The 23,454-nt window shown below is 37.8% G+C and overlaps 2 protein-coding genes across 3 annotated transcripts in view; both read left to right on the top strand.

Moving 5' to 3' along the window:
* Positions 1 to 12,460, top strand: part of unc5b (unc-5 netrin receptor B) — a 65,244-nt gene extending 52,784 nt beyond the window's left edge. For both annotated transcript variants that reach the window (XM_030156854.1, XM_030156853.1), the window contains 7 exons: positions 1,610 to 1,697; positions 2,050 to 2,224; positions 2,312 to 2,551; positions 4,097 to 4,246; positions 6,205 to 6,369; positions 8,362 to 8,540; positions 9,703 to 12,460. In XM_030156854.1, coding sequence (XP_030012714.1) covers positions 1,610 to 1,697; positions 2,050 to 2,224; positions 2,312 to 2,551; positions 4,097 to 4,246; positions 6,205 to 6,369; positions 8,362 to 8,540; positions 9,703 to 9,868 — 1,163 coding nt within the window. In that variant the 3' untranslated portion in view covers positions 9,869 to 12,460. The remainder of the gene's footprint in view (positions 1 to 1,609; positions 1,698 to 2,049; positions 2,225 to 2,311; positions 2,552 to 4,096; positions 4,247 to 6,204; positions 6,370 to 8,361; positions 8,541 to 9,702) is intronic.
* Positions 12,461 to 15,260: 2,800 nt separating this feature from the next.
* slc29a3 (solute carrier family 29 member 3) lies at positions 15,261 to 22,965 on the top strand. Its single transcript, XM_030156866.1, has 7 exons — positions 15,261 to 15,398; positions 16,330 to 16,398; positions 16,494 to 16,916; positions 17,587 to 17,669; positions 18,693 to 18,919; positions 19,078 to 19,240; positions 21,959 to 22,965. The coding sequence occupies exons 3-7, from the start codon at positions 16,587 to 16,589 to the stop codon at positions 22,587 to 22,589; spliced, it is 1,434 nt and encodes a 477-aa protein (XP_030012726.1). The 5' UTR covers positions 15,261 to 15,398; positions 16,330 to 16,398; positions 16,494 to 16,586; the 3' UTR covers positions 22,590 to 22,965.
* Positions 22,966 to 23,454: the final 489 nt, after the last annotated feature.

Raw genomic sequence — 23,454 nt, 5'->3', positions numbered from 1 at the left:
TCCTATGACATTTTCATCCTAAAATGTATTCAGTGTATACCTTAAGCCCTCTATTTTACAACCTAATAACTGGTTAGAGGAAAACAATATTTGATCATACCTAAATAGCAAGAGTTTTGTCAAATGGCAGCGTCATAGATGGACAGCAAAGTAAATATCAAATTAGAATTTTTTTATTTCAATATCAATATCATATACATTTTTTACAATATTCACACCATACAAATATTAACATTATATTCAAATGTGTTTTGCATAGATATATGAATTTATTAATTTTAAACACTGTGTATTTAGAATATGACATAAATAATATAGTAGTCAAATATCAATTATTTGGAATAAATGTAGTTTATTTGTGAGAGTTTATAAAATGAACCCAGAATAACGGCATAAAACTTTGTCACTTTCCAAACATTCACACTCATAAAACTTCTCAAAATTGTTTTTCACAAATTTTTTTCTCATTTCGAAATACATTTTCCTGAAAATATAAGTAATGACCTACGCAAAAATATACGTTTGGTGTAGATTATTGTAATTAAATTTTTTTGACCAAACGTTAATCTTCCCTTGACTTCGCCCTATTAAGTAGGTTGTGAGTACTTTATTTGTTGTTAGTAGCTTGTTAGAATGACAATACGACACTCATATGTTGTTTACCAATCACAGGATACTATAGAAATGAGTCTTTAAAACCAGAGGTGATATTAAACTCACTTTTGGTCTTTTTTTTAGATAAAACACCCTAGTCAGGTCAATTTTCCACCAAAATCCTCAATTAAATATCTCCCCCATGCGTTTTGAAGGTTTTACTTGTCTTTTATTTATTTATTTATTTATTTATTTATTTTTTCACTTAAATTTTTATTGAAATTTTATAAACACATAGTCACCAAAAACAACAAAAAACAAACAAACAAACCTTGCTTCAGAAGCAACACTACATTCACATTATTCAGTCCTTCCACCGTTCCGGGTTCTGGAAGGTTTAACTTCTCTTAAAAAAAACAGTTTCTACAGGGGGCATTTGTCGTCTAGTCACTAATCGATCTTTCCAGTCTTGATATATTGAGAAGTCAGGAAAGAGGTTTTTGTGGAAGAGGTGAGAGCATGAAGGCCAAGTACAAATTGGAAAGTTAGTGGTAGTGAATCCGTGAAACCATGTTTTTTGTGGTCCAAAATCTGAAAAGTGATATTCATTTGTGAAGACTATCTTATTGAATAAAACATGTACTGTGTCATATTTAGTTTTCTAGAGTTTATTTTTTGCATGTGCAGTTTTTTTTCCCACATATACTATTTTTTATATAAAACAGCTTTAACTTTATTTAGAATTTAATCATCACTATAACAATTAAACACTAAGCAACTAGTGACATCTGAGATGAAAATACAGCTAAAGCTTGACATATCTAAATCTGAATGTATGAAGTGTATGTATATTAAAACAAAATTGTATAGAATGAGTTATGAAGTGCTTACTAATGAACCTCATCATGAGCATTTTTTAAAACAGTTGTACTATTGGTCTACAGTGGCGTATAGACTAGTATCCAGCCAATGGAGTTGGGTCAAATACCAATAAGTTATGTGGTTTGTTCCATAGGTGTGAGTCTACTGGTCCCCCCTGGCACCATCCCCCAGGGCAAGTTCTATGAGATGTACCTCATTATCAACAAGTGGGATAAAACCACGTGAGTGTCCATCATTTCCTTCCTGTATTTGAGTCATCTCCTTGAAAACCACAAGAGAGAACAGACCTTATTCTCACCTCAATCAGAAATGTTCCCATGCCAGGCTCACCCACTGTGAACCACTGGAAGTCTATTTATAAAGTTCTAACACTTTTTCTGAGGATAGGAAATTGATCAACTTGTCTCAACTTTCATATTACATGGAGATGATTAATTTTCTCGCCAATATACCAACTTTTGATACCTGCATATTCCAAACAGAATCCCGGCACGGTTTTCTCTTTTAAATTATGATGTTTTAGCTAATGTTGTAAACACTGTGTGCTCCCCTGTTTATGTGTGACATTTATAGGCTACCGTCTGAGGGCAGTCAGACTGTCCTTAGTCCTGTGGTGAGCTGTGGTCCATCTGGTATGCTGCTGAACCGTCCTGTGGTCCTTACATTGCCGCACTGTGCCCAGTTAGACACACCTACACCTGACTGGACTCTCACACTCAAGACACAGACCCACCAGGGGGCTTGGGAGGTGCGACAGCGTCCGGAGTTTTATCAAATAATTGATTTCCTGGTGGGTGATTTGACCAGTTGACCTTTGCTGTTCTTTTTGCTTCAGGAGGTGCTGACAGTAGGCGAGGAGACTTTGTCATCTCCGTGCTATCTGCAGCTGGAGGAGGAGAGCTGTCATGTTCTCATGGAGCAGCTGGGGACTTATGGATTAGTGGGCCAGTCCTGCCCTCCACAACCTGCATGCAAGCGCCTGCAGCTGGCACTGTTTGCCCCCCGAGCCCCCTGCCTCTCACTGGACTACAGCCTTCGTATTTACTGTATCCATGACACTCCACATGCACTCAAGGTACTGCTTCACTGTATATCTGTAATTCTACAAATGTCCATATCTGCATATTTTATTATTTGGTTTTTCAATGTTTTGCCCATCTTTTTATTGCTTTTCTGTTTTGTTATCTTTCTTTACATTTTCACGTCTTTAAAATCTGAGTCAATTTAAGCCAGAAAGTGTTGTTTAGTTCTTTTACTCACATTTTTTCACCAGGCAAGACTTTTTTAATACAGAAATGAATCTGAAGTGTCAACTTTGGCTGTAAACTTCAACAATAATAGAATAATGTGGGAGTCTGAGTGTATAATAATATGTAGCATTTGTCAGGTATAAACAGAATTTAATGTCTGCATCTCCTTTCCACTCAACAAATGAGCGAAAGACCAGCAGTGATAGAGGAAACTAGAAGAGAGGGAAAGGCATTAGTGAGAAACAGCGAAATAAAATGTTATTTTTTGATTATTTCACAGTGATTCTAAAGTACAAATAAATATGCCCACATCTTCACTTTCAAAGCCTCTGAGTGAATGCAGGGGAAGTCCTCGATACATTCTGTCCACTGTGATCTCTATAGCTGTATGTTTCTGTAATTCAGCCCTGCGCTTGGCACACTGAACAGCATTAAGCTACAAGAAAATCAGAGAAAGGAGAGAAAGCCAATGTAACTGGAGTCAGTTCCAGTTTTATAAACTTACAACACCCTTTGTTCCACTGTTATTGGCTGGGGGCTACACACTAGGCAGGGGTCCGCACCCAGAAACAACATGAATGTAAGAAAATACACACAGACGGCAGTGTCAGTGTAGGTAAAGAAACTGAGCCATGGTGGTGTGGATCATGAATTATGACTAAGAGCATTTTCAATATCAAATTATCTCATATATCTCATGTGTGCATCTTATACATAAAGTTGGAATAAAATATTTTTACTTTTTCTCATGAAATGTTTGTGACAATGTGATTTATTGTTGTTAGATAAAGCGTAACTGGGACTCTGTATGTAATCATTGTACCTGGTCAAAGGTGATTACTGATGTATATAAAGAGGAATAAAAAAAGGAATGTGAAAACAAAGTTATTCCCACTTTAAGGGCAACAGTGTATTATGCCTTGAAACCGAGACACTGTAAATTTCAACTATTTTTCCAGCTTAAATTCTGGTTGCAGACATTGACACATCCTATCTCACTACAAACACTGACTACAAATAGTGTAAACAAACCACCTACTAAGAACCAAATCAGTGCCCCATGCTGAGAAAGCTGGACTTAATCACATTAAATATGTTCCTTCTCTTGATCCCATTTGTATTAAATCTTCACAGACGAGCTGGCATAGGAGACATGAGTGATCATGTGCAGTTTATGGCATCATATTACATGATTTCTGGCTGCAGAAGTCCAAACAGCTTTCAAAGTATTAGCGCTCACACATTTTGTTTTGGATATGGCATCCTTAGAGACTGCACAATAACTTCTGAATGTACAATTTTGAAACGTGTTCTGATTTTTTTACTTATAAATCCATAATAAAATCATTCATATTGATGTTGTTGTGTAGGAGGTGCTGGATTTGGAGAGGAGTCTGGGTGGAGTTTTGCTGGAGGATCCCAAGCCATTACTCTTCAAAGACAGCTACCACAACCTCCGGCTGTCCATCCACGACATTCCCCACACTCACTGGAGAAGCAAACTACTGGCTAAGTACCAGGTAAGACATTCGCAAGCTGCCAAACCAGACAGCATTGCCCACTGATGTGTACATGAATAGTATAGACGAAAGCAGCCTCTGCTTACACTTTTAAAACATTACAGAGACCTGAAGTGTCGCCCCTTCCAGTTGTACCCCCTGGGATCTTACTTTGGAAAGAAACTGTCAATGGCAAAAGATGAAGAAGTAATCTTTTTATCACGTTTTAATTATTCCAGCAGTTGCACATACAGTGTTTTCAGTTTAAAAAAATAATTGTACAAGTCAAGAAAGTCGTAAGTTTTGTAAAAGTGTTGAACTATCAGACTATGAAATTATGTAAAAGTTAAGTCTCCACTCCTGAAAGTTGTGGAGGTGAAGGTTATCTTGTCTCTCTCCACAGCTTCTTCTGAATCAGTGAAGATGTGTCTGCAGGTTCGACATGACCAGACTTGTAGTGATTTTAGCCTTGTTTTTTTAGCCTTCTTTGGCCTCTCCCTTGGGGAAGGCCTTCTTCTCTCAACTCTCATGATTTTTTTGGGGCAGCCATGGCCTAGATGGCTGGAGAGCTGGCTTGTGACAGATGGGTCACCGGTTTGGTTCCCTGGACTGGTGGAGAGTTGTTGATATGGTGATGTGCCCTTGAGCCAGGCACTTAACCCCCCCCCCCCCCCCCCCCCCCATTTGCTCCCTGGGTGCCTGACATGGCGAGCCCACCACTCCTAGCACACAGTGTGTGTGTGATGCATGATCTAGTGATGGGCTGAAGGCAAATTTTGGATGTGCGGTGCATGTTTACGTGTGTGACAAACTACTGCTGACAAAATAAAGATTCGATTCTATTTTTAGCACTTTTGTCTTCTCGCTCTGGTTTAAGATTTGGTGAAATGTGCCGAGTAAACAGTCATTTTAGTATCAGTGACATGTATTACACATGTGATGATAGATGCAGTTCATTTAGCTGTTTAACACAAAACACAGAGGTCCAAAGTGCTTAACTGTCATTGTCATACAACAACAAAACAGCATGGCATCTCCAGAAATGTAGCTAAAACTGACCCTTTACCAACTAGCAATAAGGAATAAATGGTCCATATATCTAAAGTTTTATATATATATATATATATATATATGTATATATATATATATATATATATGTATATATATATATATATATATATATATATATATATGTATATATATGTATATATATATATATATATATATATGTGTGTGTGTATATATATATATATATATATATATATATATATATATATATATATATATATATATATATATATATATATATATATATATATATATATATGACTTTAGCTGTTACAATCAGGTCCCATGGGGCACACTTCAAGAAGATGCAGAACATATGGACACATTAAAAGCACTTCAGATGAACAAAACAAAACTGTCGGTAAATAAAATAAAAAGTGAGAATTTGACACAGTCAAATATTTTGACCTGAACTCCCTATGGCTGCAACTGGAACAGAGCACAAATAAACAGCGCCTTGAGTAATGCAGATAAAACGTATTGATAGACTGGTAGCATTGGTTACTCTAAGCAAAAACAAATATTCAAAACTTTCCTAAAGTTTGCTGTAGAATGCTTCTTTTTCCATAAAATACAGAGCAAACTCACACTATTCGCTGGTGTTGTTAACATCCAACTTGTGCTGCATTCTCCTGGCAGCAGCATCCAAATTGCAGTCTGAACTTACTGTGAATAAACAAACAGAAAATCTGATACTGGTCCTTATTTATGGACAATGCACTTAGAAATAAATTGTATTCTGACACACACAGACCCAGTTGCTGGAAACAGACAATAACAAAATGAAGCGTACCATGCACTCCTTGAATGCGAACTGGGCTCTAGAGTCAAATTGTGCTACTGTGGATAAAGCGAGTTTATTTGCAATGTTTATATGCTTTTCCACCTTTCCTTTTTAAACGTTTTCACAGGAGATTCCATTCTATCACATTTGGAGTGGCAGTCAGAGACCTCTGCACTGCACCTTCAGCCTGGAGAGAGGCAGCCTGGCCGTGTCGCAGCTCACCTGTAAGATCTGTGTCCGACAGGTGGAAGGGGAGGGACAGATATTTCAGCTACACACGGATATCCAGGAGGTAATACCAATCTTAGCTCATGGATTAATTTACTCATATCCTCTGCTGCTGCCATTTAAATAAACATCTGTTAAATATGTCATGTGCGACTTACTCATATGTCCATTATTTTGTTGCAATGTGAAGCTGTATTTTATGATCAGAGTAGTGTTCAGTAACTTGTAGCTGATAATTTTATTTAAATTATTATTTAGTTATTTATTTAATTTATTATTTAAATTCACACCGTGATATAAGTGAGGGGACTGTACTTTTTTATTTAAATTATAAACATATATGCAGCAAATAAGGAGCAGTTTGTTATGGATGTGCACTAGAGCAGCTACTTATTGATGAAAATAACCCAAAACTAAAGTTAATTTGGTGAAGAGTGTGATCAATGTTGGCTGAGTGAGGGATGAAAAGGTACTAACGCAGCCGAAGCCAATCAAACAATGAACAAGCTTAATGGAGAGGGAAATTGACAAAAAAAAGCAAGGTCTTATGCACTTCAGAATGTCAGAGCATGTACAAGGGTGCTAATAAGCTCCGCCTACCAGGTCCTGCAGGGTAATGGCTGTTTCTCGATCTCAAAGATCCTTCCGTGGTTGCCACATTTCCTTCTCATCAATATACTCATGAATCAAACTACTGGTTCAGTAACACATTGGCTCACATGAAAGTAGGATTTTAAAGAAATACATTATGAAGGCAATAATAAAGGTGAAGTAAGCATGTATGTGATATTTATAAATACAAGAAAAAAACATTTCATTTAATTTTCATGTACGAGTTACAATATCTGTCTTTTTTATGATGTTTGCTCTGAATGTTCCATTTACTTATTTAGAAACACAATGAATTGCCTTTGTGTATAAATCACTCTATATAATGTAAATAAACCTGTCTCGTCTTACCTAATAAGACCCGATCACCTGATGATTATATTTAAATATATTTTACATTGGTGAAGCAATCAGCTCCTCATTCTTTTAAGATTTATTTGCAGTTGTGGTTGGGTTTTTTCATTTAGTGTCATTTTTTTTTTAGAACTTGTGGAGAATATTGTGGGTAGGTAAACAGTACTGAGGACACTGAGGATCCTCACATGCGTCCCTCAGGTCCTTGGGAGGATCCTGGACATTGGAACAGTCCTTAGAGGAAATCTGATGACATAGCTTGATGTAAATGAAACCTTGAAGGATCCTTGTGATAGAGTCGGGGCCTGGGTGTTATGCACTCTTAGGAGACTGGCCAGGTGTCCCCAAGGGTCTGAATAAGCTCTGCCCACCAGGACCTGCAAGACAGTAAAGACAGACGGGAAAAACACACATAAAGCAAACCCTGTTAGAGAAGGAGAGCCATTGCAGCATGAATAATCGATTAGTCATTCATAACAGTGAGCATAGTCAGCTTCTATTTTTTTAAAGTTGACTCATTCATATTTGGGGTGGGTGAGGTTTATGTTTTACTTCATCGTGACAAAACTAATGTTTATTCCACTAATTATTTTAAAAATTAATTGGTATATTTAATCCTTGGTTGGTCTTTTTTTTTTATTATTATCTTGATTTGGGTGGAAGGCATGTGTTAATGGTAACATTACCAATAATCAACTCATCGGCTGATTGATTATTCAACTTGAAATAGTAATTCAAATGCTCATCCCTTTCACTTTTTGGGTAGTTCTTTGGCTGAAGTTCTTATTTTGCAGCTCTCTGTTACTCTTTTATATCTAACAGGTGCTGATCACTGAAAAGTGTAGCTCTTACAGCAAGACTCCTCTCTCCTTGATCCTCTCTCCTTGAGCTGCATCTTAGGAATTGAGACTTTAAGATGGCACACTGAGATCAATTTCCAGCTCGAAAACAAACAGAGGACAAAGGAGAGAAGACATGCGGAGGCCCGAACTACCGTAGAGAATCAGCTTCTATCCAGACCTGGGCTTTTGTGGTCAGAATGCCAAAAAAGAAACAAACATTTGACTGCTTTTCTTTTTCTGTATCATTCCAGACTCTACCTCCACACTCACCCCTCCCCTCAGGAGGCACCTGCCTGCCTTCTTCTCAAGTGGGACCTTATGCCTTTCGCTTGCCTGACTCTATCCGCCAGAAGATCTGTGCCAGTCTGGATGCACCCAGCGCCCGTGGTTGTGACTGGAGATTACTAGCACGAAGCCTAGGATTTGACAGGTCAGATCTACCTCTCATGTTTATGTGTGACAGTCAGCTTGGTCACGCTTTAGTGGGAGACGCCATTCATTCTTAGGTACCTTGTCTAGTCATACCACTGAAATGTGAAAGGTGGTATGTAGACGTTCACTGCCTGGATTGTTTTGAAAGTCAGATGTATAAGTTTTTGATTTAAAGTATGAGGTTAATGTCGGATTTTACCTCAAAGTCATCAGAAAGTTAAAAAAAACTTCTGAAAGAGCCATGCGCAGAATAATATTTTGATATAAGGTTCAGAAGTACACATACTTTGGTACTGCACTCTTTAGGTATCCATACATGTATATCAATATTTTTTTCTGACCACTTTTACTCTTATTCCCTATATTTTCCACAGATATCTGTACTTTCTACTCCATGCATTTTCAAAAGAGACCTGTTACTTTTGTACTTTAGTGCATTTGAAGGGATCTGTTGATTTTATTAATTTAGCACCAGTAACACATAGAAAACATCATACCTCTGTGTGTACGTTGGTGCATAGATAGATAGATAGATAGATAGATAGATAGATAGATAGATAGATAGATAGATAGATAGATAGATAGATAGATAGATAGATAGATAGATAGATAGATAGATAGATAGATAGATAGATAGATAGATTTATATTCCTATTTCTGACACTGAGTATTGATTTATTTTAATTAATTATTTTTTTATGTTTTCGTAGTTAGAATAGTTCAGTAGTCTTCACATTACTTTTCATTTCACTTTTTGTAGAAACAGTCATTAGAAATGTCCTTCCAGAAACTACTTTCATACACTGGATACATTTCAAAGTCCTGTAAATTTTCACTTTCAATTGAGTGTTCAAGTTATATCACCACCTCTGCTTTTGCCAGAGTCTTTTTTTTTTTACACAAGTATCTGTACTTTTTCCACTTCTGAGGTTTAAAATTATTATTCAGTTCTACACCTTCTACCCTGATAAAACACTTTTCAGAAGATATAACCTAGCAATTTCATCTGGCTAATTAATTACCCTTATATAATGAAATTTGGTGGTAAGCTACTATTTAAATATATGATAAGCATGAATTTGGACTTGGAATGAATAATGTCACTGATACAATATATAATTTCTTCTTTCAACTTGCCTTTCTTTCTTGCTTTTTTTCAGGTACTTGAACTACTTTGCAACAAAGCCCAGCCCCACAGGTGTTCTACTGGACTTATGGGAAGCTTGTCACCAAGGTGATGCAGACCTGGTCTCTCTGGCGACTGCGCTGGAAGAGATGGGCAAAAGTGAGGTGCTAGTTGTCATGACAACAGATGGGGACTGTTGATTGGTCAAGGAACAAGAGAGCAAGCAAGACATTTTTTTCACCACCGTGATGAAAATATGGATATGAACCTGCCTATGAATATGCACACAAGAACACAAATCATAAGCCCACAGAGCATTTTAGTTTGTTCACTTGTACTGTATTACCTCTGCCTCATCTCCATTTTCACTGGCCCCTGATCGGCTGCTGTAGCTGCATATCCACTATAACCCATTCCCATGTGGGCCGTTCTATGATAACTGCTAAAATGATTCAGCTTGAGTCCTCCAAAGTAATGTTGCCTCTGCAACATGTGACAGTAATCTAAGATATGAAATAAAAGGCATCAAATAGGTGTAAACTCATCTGTTACATGTGGCATTGACTGCCTTCTTTAAAGTTTTCAAATGCTCACATTGTTGTGTGTAAATAACAGTGGCTTGAGACAAATAATGTAATCAGCACATAAAAAACACAAAAACAAACACACAACGTACTGATGTTTCAGTAGCAGCATGGAAGTGCATGATTATACCATCTTATCTCCTGGCAGGGGCTTTACATTCTGACACCAATTCCTCAAAATCTCCGTTGTCGCTCTGTGTGTGCAGTGAATGACAGGCAGCACCAACCTGTCTGCAACCTCCTCAGGCTCCACACACACAAATAAAGTGGTCATTAATTGGCTTTGAATTAGACAGGCTAGGATTTCGTCTTCAGCTGCTTCGACTGCTAACAAATTGTATGAGGACCCAACCCTCAAGGTTTGAGGGCTTCTTTTTGCTTAAAAAAAGCTGCCTCTTCTTTGTAGTGGGAGGGTGGATTTTGAAGTTTGTTTCAGAATTGGCGGATAACTAGACAGACTGCCTCTTTATATTGTACCAACAAATGCCTCAAAGCCTTGGCATATCATTTTGACTAACAGGGGTGTTCTCTTTCATCTCTATTCGCATTCCTCTATCGCTCTGCCACACTCCTCCGATCTCTTGAGAAAAAACTGCAGGAGAGCTTTTTGGTCATCCCTTAAAAGTTTCCTTTGGGGAACGCTCTTTAAGTTATTATCCATATTTGTGGATTTTTGTTTCCATTTTCGCTGTTACGATCATGTAGACTCATTTTATCATTTGTGCTTGTTTAGGCTACTGAGCTGCTTTTATGGTTTTTATTTTTGTAGATCAGGCCAAATGGGAGAGGTAGATGAACAGTGGATATTTCAGTTGTGGATAACAAAACCATGTTTATTTGTTATTCTCAGTGTCAAATATCTATTCAAAATGTAAAATATAATCTGTAAAACATGATGAGGTGGTACAATGTCCAAGCGAATATACTGTACACTGTATTTCATTGGCATTTTTGCTTTGTTGTAACTGAGTGCACTCTCTGCTCTTCAGTGATGAATTTTGCAGAATAGATTTGCCTTGCCTTGAGTCAACCAGGCAGCAAGGGACCATGAAATTTACCTCAGATGACTGCATTATGTTTCAGACAACTCTCTGTCCATCTGTCTGTCTGTCTCCCAATTTGATAACTACATTGTTAACCTTTTTACTAATGCCACCTGCTTTGTGGTCAGGGACCTCAAGCTGTTTGCATTATCACTCTTTTGCTGTCTGTTATGATTAGACAGGAAATGAAATGTCTGACACTCAATCACTGCTTTAGATTTTATTTTTAATGCTGTCTTTTTTCCCTCAAAGCAAAAAAAAAAGTGTTCATATCTTTAAAAAACCACAATACCAAAACACAGGCAGTATCCCTCCTCTTCAGCAGTGAGTCACATCACTGTTCTGTGTGAATGAACTAAAGATTTTAGAGAGAGAATGTATGTGTGTGAGTGTGTGTCTGACAGTGAGTGTGTGTGGGCAGGTGAGTGTGCACGTACAGTACAGTATGGGCACATACTTAAGATCTGTCATTTCTCTTTGTAAGTGCTATGCAAGTACAAAAGAAAAGCAAAGCATTTGGCTTCTTTTGTTTCCAGGAAGAGTAATTCTATTTTTTCAGAGCATTGACAGGGTTTTTATTTTATACCCTAAAGTGGTTCAAGAATGGTTATAGTTTTTTGATCATAGTATGTGTGGAAATTTTCCACCTGGATCAGAAGAACTGGATCGTCAACCAAGGAAGCTACTACTGAAAAAGCACATGTGGGGGACAAACAAAGTGTGACGCAGATGTTATTATATATGTTATGATTAACATCATGAACACGTGCCCTGCAGTTCTCTGCCAATGAGGAATTATCTGAACATGACATGGATCCCTGAATACCGCAGGACTATTATCTTTCCTCAAATCTTGTTACAGAGACTGGATAGCTTAGTCTACAGTGTTTATTTGTCCAGATTTCTTGAGTATGTGTTGGATCTTTGGCCATAGCTATGGATAATTTTTGCTGGGACTTGTTCCCATCAGAGAGGAAATGTATCCTTTGTTCAAGAAGTCAGACACTTTTACAAAAAGCAAAAAAAAAACAACAAAAAATCTAAACAAAGTGGATTCAGTGACATTATTTTATCTCTGTAAAATACCAATTGTAAATAAATGTCCAGCCTTCTTACCTGTAACTAAATATAATTTTTATGCAATAAATTATATTTCTTAGTTTAACAAAAGAGTTTTTGCGTGTTTTGTTGTTTGTCAATGCAGCTTTGTCTTTGCAAAATGAAACAATGTCACAACAGTTTCCATAAATCCAGACAAAAATCGCTGTTAAATGGCATGTGCGTTTTTATCAATTACACCCCATTTTCATTGAAAATGCAGAGCTACTCAACCTGTGCCTGTTCCCTCACACCTCATTGGAAAATTCCCTTTAGGTCCATTTAGCTTTGAAAGCTTTTAACTGTCAGACTGTCTGGCTTTGAGATTAACAAGGTCTTAGAGAGACAACTAGTGGCCTTTAAGGATTGGCTGTGTGTTTAGATTGAGTATTCAGTCACTTCACTTTTTTATGAGTTCTCTGTGTATCCGATTGGGTTTTTAGAAAGAAGACAAGTATCCCAGTGATTAATGTAAATCGAGTGTGTGCTGCAGTGTGTCTTAATGGAAGGCAATAATTTGCACCTGTTTCATTAGATGTTCTGCTAATTGAGGACTGATATGCCACCCTTCAGTGCATGAGTTAATTAAACATTTTAGAATGCATAAAACTGACTGCAGTTTCAACCCATCCACTCACCTCTACATGTTTTGGTTCCTTTTTATTGTATAAAGTGGGTGCAGGGCTGATGTTACTTTGAATCATGTATGAGTTTTTATGCTGCTTTTATGAAAACATGTTCACCAAATCCATACATTCTTCATGATAAATTGAGGAAAATGCATGTATTCATAAAATGATTCACAACATCTATTATTTATAATATGTTGATTTACCACAAGACAGATGTATTTCATTAAAAGTTAAGGGGAGGGGAAAATCTGCTGTATGTTATTACCGTGTTTGCACATTTAGCTCTGCTGTTGCCAAGTGAACAGGAGTTAAACAGACGTGAGCTGGAGAGGCTTTACCCAGTCACGTCATGAAGAACTCCTGCAGCGTGTTAATTGCAGTAAAAGAGAATAATAAGAGGATGTTTGACCCCAAAGAAGATCTGCATACTGAAAGAAGACCTGCTACTTCTACTGTAACTGGCCTTAATATTCCTGAGTTTCAGTAAATGAGTGCTACATGTAGATGACTGTCCTATGGTGTCCTCTGCTGGTGAGTATAATGGACAACATGCATTTCTGACAAAATAGTGTAACATGAACATGTCGACTCTTTTTGTAAAAGAAATATGTTAATACGTACCAACCATCAGTTTGTTAGAGATCATAAATACTGGACTGGGTTTCAGTGGAAAAAGGTCATGTGGTCTGATGAGTCCATCTTGACCCTGTTTTAGAGAGACAGATGCATCAGTGTGAGAAAAGAGGTGGATTACCCATCATGACAAGTGTCTACAGTACAAGGCTATGGGGGCAGTTTGATGATCTGGGGTTGTTTCAGTTGGTCATGTCTAGGTTCAACAGCATTATGTGAAGTCAACTGACAACCTCATACTGAATGACCAAATTAATGGATTTTTTTTCTTTGCCAATGACAGTGGCATATTCCATGACGACAATGCCAGGTTCATTACGCTAAAACTGTGAAACAGTGGTTCAGCAGCATGGCACCATTTTCACACATGGCTGGTAACACCACAGAGTCCAGACCTGAGGCCCACTGAGAATCTTTTGGATGTTTTGGAGAAGACTTCATGCAGTGGTCTGATTGTCTCATGATCAATACAAGAGCTTGGAGAAAAATTAATGCAACTGTGGGTGGACAGAAATGCTGTGACATTGCATGAGCTTTGCACAGAATTAACAACTGTGAATGTGTACTGTAACCAAAGCTGAAGGGGATCCAACCAAATATTTATGTCTTTGATTTGATTTTATTATTTTTGGACTGGTCAGTGAACATTCTTTGTTGTTACATGCAAGTAATTATTCATTTTTATCCATCATGATGCAAAACTATACATAAAATTGTTTTTATTGAATTTTTCAACATTTACAAAAAACACACCGAAGTACATACCCACCCCTTGCACACCCACCACAGGCAATAGAAAATAAACTAGTCAGTATTTTAAAATGGGAACTTAATGGTGCAAAGTCATTTTCTGAAAAATAAAGATTATATATATATAATTTTTTTTTTTTTTTAGTTAAGTAAAGAGTCATTTACATTTATTCACATCCCAGGAGGACTGTACCTAAGTTGTTCCACCTTTAGATGCGCTAGTGAATCGATCAGCCAACGTCTGGGAGAAGGAGGAAGTGTGTTTTTCCACTTCAGCAGAATAAACCTCTGTGCGAGTACTGTGGCAAAGGCCACAACTGTGGCATGAGCAGCTGAAACATACATCATAATGGAAAACTATGATGTGAATTTTTTTTTTTTTTTCTAATTCACTGAATTAGTATTATTTTTATTTTTTAAAAATTGAGATGAAATGCAGTAACATTGACTTTTTATGTAATGAGTGAACACAAAATAACAAACAACAGGAGGATGACACATAAAACAAATTTAAACAAAAAAAAAAAGTAAATTTTGATTGGTTTTGTGTTAATATTAAACTTGTTCGATTAAAAGAGGTATTATTATGGAAATGACTTTTTTTCCATTAAATCATTAAACAATTGCCTTGATTGGAAACATGCATAATGCAACAGATACATTTTTGTTTTTTATGGAATTTATTTTTTATGGTTCTTTTTTAGTAAAGCTGTGAAACTCTTGTCCACTGCAGAGGACAAAAATGCACTGCTGTGTTTGAGGAGACTACAGTACAATTACATAGAACAACGGTATGTGACTATTGCGTACGTAAACGTGTGGCTTTTATTTTGAAGGGTCACGCCGGAAGTCCCTGTGTTGACGCCGGTGGTGGAGTTTTAACGTTGAACAGCTGACCAGAAAACAAGTCTGCTGTGAAATGAATTTTATTGGCGGTGTTGTGCTTCACCAGTGGACAGAGGCAGCAGCGAGTGAGTCTACAGCACTGAGGTATGTTATACTTTGCATACTTGTAATCATGTTAAGTAAATAAGCGAAATAAATAACTTAGCCGGCTAATATAACATTGTAGCTAGCCTCTTTTGCTAATTTGTTTTAACAAACACAACAAATATATGTGTTGTGCCTGTGTTTGCCTGAAGACTAACTACAACAGTGAAAAGCTGAGCCATTTTGCTTTCAGTTACGCAAAAACAACATAGCGGACACAAGAGGCATAACTCCTTGAGTGGAAGTCTGTCAGAGAAGTTCGTAGTCCGAGTCCGTGTAATTGCTTTGTCCTGGTTAAGCATCATGTGAACCACGGTTCCTCATTAGTAACACACGATGCTTTAGGATGCAATGTCAGCTTAGTACTGCTATGCCAATCTTCCTTTAGCCTCCTTAAATAGTTAAAGTAATAACCTCATATTGTGGAAGGAAGTGGTACTAGTGGCATCCATATCTATTTTGGTCAGAAACATCCAGACACCAGCCACATGACTATTATCAAACGTGTATTTTCAACATGTGAAATTGTTGCTGACAATATTGAAACTGCAGAGATTGCTTAGTGTCAGTGTGATAGCGGAACACACATTCTGTGTGAAAATGCTGATATGCTCTAATTGATGAGCCAGAAGAATTCCACTGACAGTGTAAATTGCGGAGCTGTGACGCCAGTCTTTTACATCTTTAAGCCAAGAATCAATTTTATTCAGTGTTGTAATTATATAAAGAATAAGGACTATGTTTCATTTGTCATGGTGAATGTTGTAAACATGAGAACAATGAGTGCAATTTGTTCTCCTTTTCTCTTAAACCATCTTGCACATTTATTTAAACAATAAAACATTCTACTGCCAAATAAGGAAAAGATAACAAAACAATTAAACCTCGTTTCACTGCAGCATCAAAGACTTTAATTTTCATGTCTCCACAGAATTATCTCTAGACTATGGCTTTAATACAAACACAACCTGCTTTCCACCCATAACAACCACCAGTAAAAGTAAGTCTTAGTTAAGTTCCCTCATTTTGTAGCCTAATGTTTTCATATTATGACCTTTTTTTTGTAACCATCTGTTTTCTTCTTCTTTTTCACAGCTTTCTGTAAAACAATATATTCCCTCAACTTCTTCTTCCCCTTGCATTTCCTATTATCCCCGCATCTCTTTGTGACTATCCTTTATTCTGACCATGAAAATGGACAACACAGAGCCAGTGCAGCCAAGTCTAAACTCCTCCTATCTTCCAACTGCTCTTGGCAACCATGACATTTCTGAGGATGAGGCTAGCGATGACCAGAGTCCCTCTGCATCCCTCCTGCCAAAGCATTCATCAGTACCTCTGGCTGTGCGCTACAGCCCAGAAGACAATTATTGTTTGGTGTATATGATCTTCTTTTTGATGGGAATTGGCTCTTTGTTGCCCTGGAATTTCTTTATAACAGCCAAACACTACTGGCTGTACAAACTGAGTAACAACACACATCACAGTGGACATGAAGAGGAACGTTCAGACCTCAGTGTGAGTGGGGGGGGGGGGTACTATAGAACTGCCCTTTGTGTGGTGCGTGAGTGTGTACACAGGAAGGAACAGAGCATTAGTGCAATTGTGCATGCATCTTAAGAAACTTTACCAATCCTGTGACAGATGTGAGGACTGAATGTCCTGTACATATCACAGTAATTTACTCCAACAATCCACAATCATATCAAGCCATTAAAAAGGTTGGTCAGTATTGCTCATTACACTTAAAGGAAGAGAAAGGACAAGAAAGATGGAGCAATAAGACAGTCAGTGCATAGTTTCAAAGCAGATCTGCTAAATATAGAGATTCATGTATAATTAAAATGTACACAAATGTCAGACTTAATCTTTGCAGTTTAGTTTACTTTAAATCTAACTCACCAGTTAGTATTTAACCCAGATAAGGCTTGATTTATCATAAAAGGTTAACCAGTGTCCAGTTGTTGAAATAAAATGAACCACTAGTGCATTCCTTGTTGCAATGAAAGACCTGTGTAATTTTATGAAAATAAACGTGGAAAGAACAGTTTTTATTTTTCCCCTCCTCCTTTCACTTCCTTTTTATGTGACTGTATGGCACATGAGTCACAGCATGAATGCATAAATGTGTACCTTACATTCCAGTGAAACCTTGAACAGTAGTGTTTTGTTTTTTCTGTCTTTTCAGGACTACTTTGAGAGTTATCTGGCTATTGCTTCCACTGTGCCATCTGTTCTCTGTCTGATTCTCAACTATGTCCTTGTCAACAGGTTAGCTCCTCTTACAAACACAGCCTCTTTTGTTGGTGAATCCCTCACTGTGGCTGCCATGATGTTTTTAATGAAATGTCTTACTCTGAATGTGACATTTGTTCTATCTAGCGCCTTATAAGTTAAAGTAATATGATTTTCTATGTGACCTTAAGTGCTGTTGGCCTGTTTCCGTTCCATCTGGACTTTGATCAGTCTGTATTGGTCAGAGAAAACAGGGCACTAACCCTGTCAACCATAAACACAGGTGTTTTCTGTTAATCAAGAGCAGATTTTTAAATAGCTTATAATTGTGCTAATCATTATCATATCATCATTATATAGCAGATTTTCTACACCTTCATGGCCTCACATTCACCCATTCATGCACACACTCATATACCAGTGGGCGGCTGCTGCCATGCCCTACTGGGAGCAATTTAGGGTTCAGTGTCTTGCCCAAAGACACTTCGACATGTGGACAGTTGGAACCAGGATTCAAACCGCCAACCCTTCAGTTATTGGACAACGCACTCTACCAACTGAGCCACAGCTGCCCAATAAATAAACAATAAACACACTAGAGCCTGCGTAAAATATAATGAATAAGAAAAATCTTTTCATTTGTGTACATTTACACTCTGAAAGTCTTTATTTAATTTATTAAGTAGGAATAGTCTTGTCGTTTTACAGGGACAGTGCAAATTTTCTTCATTTCATCTTGACATCCAGCAATGTATGTTTGTCATCTGAAGGGGACAAGTGCTTCACAGCTTTCTTAAAAAAAAAAAAAAAAAAAAAAAAAAGAATAATAATAATAAAATGCTGTCCAGTGCAAAGGACATGTCATAAAAAATGTGTCTTAAAAAACTTACATTATGCTGTTTCCAATTAAGACAATTCATCAAATGTATAAAAGCCAAATCTTTTACTTTCCTTGGTCTCAAAAGGGTATTACACATTATATCTGTTTCAATTGCATGCTTCTATTGAATCTTTAATGAACTTCTTTTTAATCTCACACTCGATGCTGTGTGTCCCCAGGTTGTCCTCTAATGTGAGGATCCTGTCGTCTCTCACCGTGATCCTCCTGGTGTTTGTAGTGACCACGGTGCTGGTCAAAGTGGACATGTCAGACTGTAGGCTGGGGTTCTTTATCAGTACGCTGGTCAGTGTAGCTGTCGTCAGCGGTGCCTCCAACCTGTTCTCCGGCAGCGTGTTTGGAATCAGCGGACATTTTCCCATGAGGATCTCTCAGGCCCTTATATCTGGTACTTTCCTCATTCATCTCAGAAATGTCGATTTACAACAAGGAACACTTTTTAGCATTTACTCATTTATATTCAGTATGTTGCACAGTGACGGTGCTACAGGTGGATGTGAGAAGTGTAAATGTGTGTGCAAAAGCTAATATTGTTTTCTGTCTCAGGTCAGGCCATGGGAGGCACGCTGAGTGCAGTGGCATCAATAGTAGATTTGGCAGCAGCTAAAGATGTTACAGACAGTGCTTTGGCCTATTTCCTGACTGCAGACATCTTCATCCTGCTCTGCATCATCGCTTATCTACTGTTACCCAAACTGGAATATTCACGGTTAGTAATTATTTTTTGTTTGTTTGGCTTATTACATAATATGTAACTGGCACAATCTGCACATTGCGAACATTTCAGTTCTCCCACAGTGTCATTCTTAATGCTACCACAAGATGGCATCAATGCAGTGCTTTTTTTTTTTTCTCAACATTCTTTTTATTGGAATCCAGGTTAAAAAAATAAAAATTAAAAAAATGACAATCATACAAGAAAAAACAATACTTGTGGATTTTCCACATAGCGTATATACAATTCCCACCCCACCCCCTCACCCTACAACGTCCCGGGTAATACATCCCGATCTGAGATTAAATAAATAGACAAATAAAAGCAATAATATTAGTAGGTATGACACTCATCAGATACAAATAATTAAACAAAAAGAAAATGAGAGTGGAGTTGGTCAACAAGCCAGATTTGACTACAAATGAGGATAGTTAGTAGTTAGTAATTTATTTGTCCATTTGACAGAACATAATATATACATACATACAGTTTGGATTTTTATATTAAACATGAGCGAAAGGCATAGGCTAAAGCAACATCTTATTTATGCCTCCCCTATTTACAAGAAGGAAATTTACAGAAACAAAATAACAAGATGGCACAGTTTTAAACAATAATTTAACTAAAACAAATAATCTAAGCAAAACCTTAGAGTTATACTGATAATTGGCTTACTTTTTCCTAATATTTTATATTACTTGAATACCTTAGTTTTAAACATCCTTTTAAATGTAGTGGCTAATGTCCATGTTTTTCATTTTTTATCAAAGTTATTCCATAAATTAACTCCAATTACAGATATGCATAGGTTGTGTTGGGCTTCATAATGACACGTGTTGTTCCTCATGATCTAGCTTAATACTCTAGTTCACGAGTTGTCAAGGAGGGTTTTTAGTGGTTGATAAAGGACATTACTGGGTTCCAGGTAGAGTAGAAGAAGTTTTTGGACCCCTTGAACAATGCAGTCCTTTTAATGGAAGAATCACTACAAATGTTTTAAAGGCTCATTTATGCTCTACGTTAAAGACAGACAAATATGGGCAGAGCATTCTGTCCGTAGTCTCCGTACATTCCTGTACATAATTCTGTCCGTTTTTCGGGAGCATGTAGATGCGAACCTAGATGGAGAACACGGAGCAGTACCACCAGGAACCATGGAGGCAGTGCTGAGATTTGAAGATAATACTTTCCATAAATAGTGGAACATTTCAAAGAGTGACTGTGTGGGTTAGTGAAAAACTACCAACATATTTATGACGACTACCCTTCTGATTATCAACATTAGTGTCCACATTAGTAAAACTTCCTCTGTCATCGCCATGTTTGTTATGACTGACTTTCTTCTTCCCAAAAACTCTTCGTGGTATTTGGCCAGTATGTTATTAAGAGCAGTGCTCTCTGGTGGATTGATTGAGAAACGCTCATTCCAATGCACTGGACACACAGAAGAATGATGGCAGTGACACATGATGTTAGAAACGGACATACCTATTTATGTACGTAAAGTGAGAATAGATGAGCTTTAAACCTGTCTGCACTTCTTAAATTACACATGTGACTTTTCAGCTGATGTCAGAATTAGTTTTAGACAGATCAGCATGTAAAAATACTCCTGTTTTCTTCTGTTTATCTAATGCATTCATCACATTGTAACTAATGCAAAAGCAGTAAAGTAGGTTTGAATGAAGAAAGCATTATTACAGACAAACAGCAAAAAGGAAAAGAAGACCTGGGTACAGACTGAAACAGCTGCAATAAAATGGCAGGATTAGATCCAGGTCAGGATGGAGCCTTGTGCTAAAAAGTACAAAGCACTCAGAGAAGGCAGACCTCTGCCAAGGCAGTTAAATTTCCTTAAAACAATATACAGTATACCATCCCTCATCCTGATTATACAAATTTAACCAAACTTTTGCTAAGATTTTATTTTGCATTCTGGAAGACAACTGTCTAAAGTGTGACAGAAATAACTCCTATCCATATATGTATTATATGTTTTATAAAATCAAGGTCAAACTTTTTGTGACTCTACATCCTGACATGTATTTGGTGAATTACAGCTTGATCAAATGAGATGTGATTTCCTTGAAATGTAACCCCTGACAAAAGATTTTTTGGGGGAAACATATTTTTGGAATTTTGGGAATTTATCCTGGCTTTGATCTTTGACGCAGAATGTCCCAAACTTAATGGGCTCTATGCACAGCCCCACTACTTCCTGAACTTAAGGCAGCTCCTTTATTTCCTGTCTTTCATTATTGGGCACACTGATTAATCCAGGTATGTCTGCTACTTCTTGTTGTGACTACTGTGGTCAGACACACCTGGATTAATCAGTGTGCCCAGTAATGAAAGACAGGAAATAAAGGAGCTACCTGAAGTTCAGGAAATAGTGGGGCTGTGCATAGAGCCCATTATCTGCTGTCACTATCATCAGAAGTCACACACACACACACACACACACACACACACACACACACACACACACACACACACACACACACACACACACACACACACACACACAAAATCAGGATGACTAACAGACAAACACTTGTAAAAACATAATCTCTTGGTGAATGTAAAAATACATTAATCTAGTGTCTCACTATTGGATGTCTCAACCCCAAAAGCCATTTATGCTTACCAACATTCTATAATATTGAGGTACTCGTTCTAATGTCTATTGTGTTCCTTTTGTCTCCTCTTTAGACATTACATGCTGGCTGCCACATGCACCAGTCCAGGAATGATAAGTGAAGGGGAAGCAGCTTCAGGCGCAAGAAGCAAAGTGTCTGTCCCGCCCCTGCAGCCTATTCTCAGGAAAACATGGGTCCTGGGCCTAAGCGTCTTCTATGTCTTCTGCATCTCTATTATGGTGTTCCCTGCTGTATCCTCGGGGATCCAATCTGTCAGTAAGGACAGTGGCAGCCCATGGACTACCACATACTTTGTGCCCCTCACCAGTTTCCTTCTGTACAATGTTGCAGACTTCTGTGGCAGACAGGCCACAGCCTGGCTGCAGGTCCCTGGACCCACCAGCCGAGTTCTGCCAGCACTGGTGCTGTGTCGCTCTGCCATCGTTCCGCTACTAATGTTCTGCAACTACCAGCCAAGGGACCACCTCCACACTGTGTTGTTCACACATGATGTGTATCCCATTGTGTTTAACTGCCTGCTCGGCCTCTCTAATGGCTACCTTGGCACTCTGCCGATGATTTATGGCCCAAAGGTGGTACCAAGAGAGCTGGCAGAGGCTACAGGAGTGGTCATGTCCTTCTTCCTCACGCTGGGACTGGCTGTTGGATCTGCTTTCTCTGTGCTTATTGTGCACTGCATCTAAACATGCTGTGCAATAACTCAATCATACAGTGGTATAGTTGAGCTATACAGTGGGCTGTAACTGAAAGATTGTAGGTACACATCCAGCAGATGAATACCAGGACTTTAAAACACTGTATGTTAACATGTACTGGTCAAATCATGTGTCTGTCTCAGGGGGGAGGTGCACATAAACTTCACACTAGTACATTTGATAAAGACGCCTTAACTCCTCTGTTCTGTCTTACCTCTTATTCATGTGCATCATGTTTACACTAATGTGGCTCATGACGAGAGCCAAGAGTTGTGACTACTGTGGCTGGGTGTTTAGCTTCCGGATACATTCTTTTTTTGATACTTGTTTGGAATAAAGTGGACCTTTGTGCCAAATTAGTTCAGTCTGTTATGGATACTTCACTGAACAACTATCAGAATTTACCCGTTTCATTTAACATGTGAAAGATGGTACTGGTACCAGATAAATAATACTTTGACTGGATGTAAGAAGTAAACATACTGAGTACAGCAAGAAAAAGGACCAACTTTTCATTTGTTAATCAGTTTTAGTGTAACACAGACATTAACAGTTATCAGCTTAGACTTCTGTCGTCTTAATTGTGTAATAATCACATCTTAGGGATACTGATTTTTCTAGTACTGCAATTGATGGCTGTAAATCTGTGCCACCTCCTATAACTAGAGAAAATCTAGAACGTTTTAAATCAGGCACTGCACTTCACGAAACAAAAATGGAGACCAACCCTAGACCATCATGTCTGTAGGGTGGATAAATATCTCTCAATGTTTAAAATGTGTAATGACTTAAGACATCACTAACTGCTGAAGCTGCACAAGTATATTGGTACACTAAGAGAATCTGACACACT

The sequence above is a fragment of the Sphaeramia orbicularis genome, chromosome 15 (genome assembly GCF_902148855.1).
Source record: "Sphaeramia orbicularis chromosome 15, fSphaOr1.1, whole genome shotgun sequence".
Lineage (NCBI taxonomy): Eukaryota > Metazoa > Chordata > Actinopteri > Kurtiformes > Apogonidae > Sphaeramia > Sphaeramia orbicularis.
This window is presented reverse-complemented; position numbering and strand designations above follow the sequence as displayed.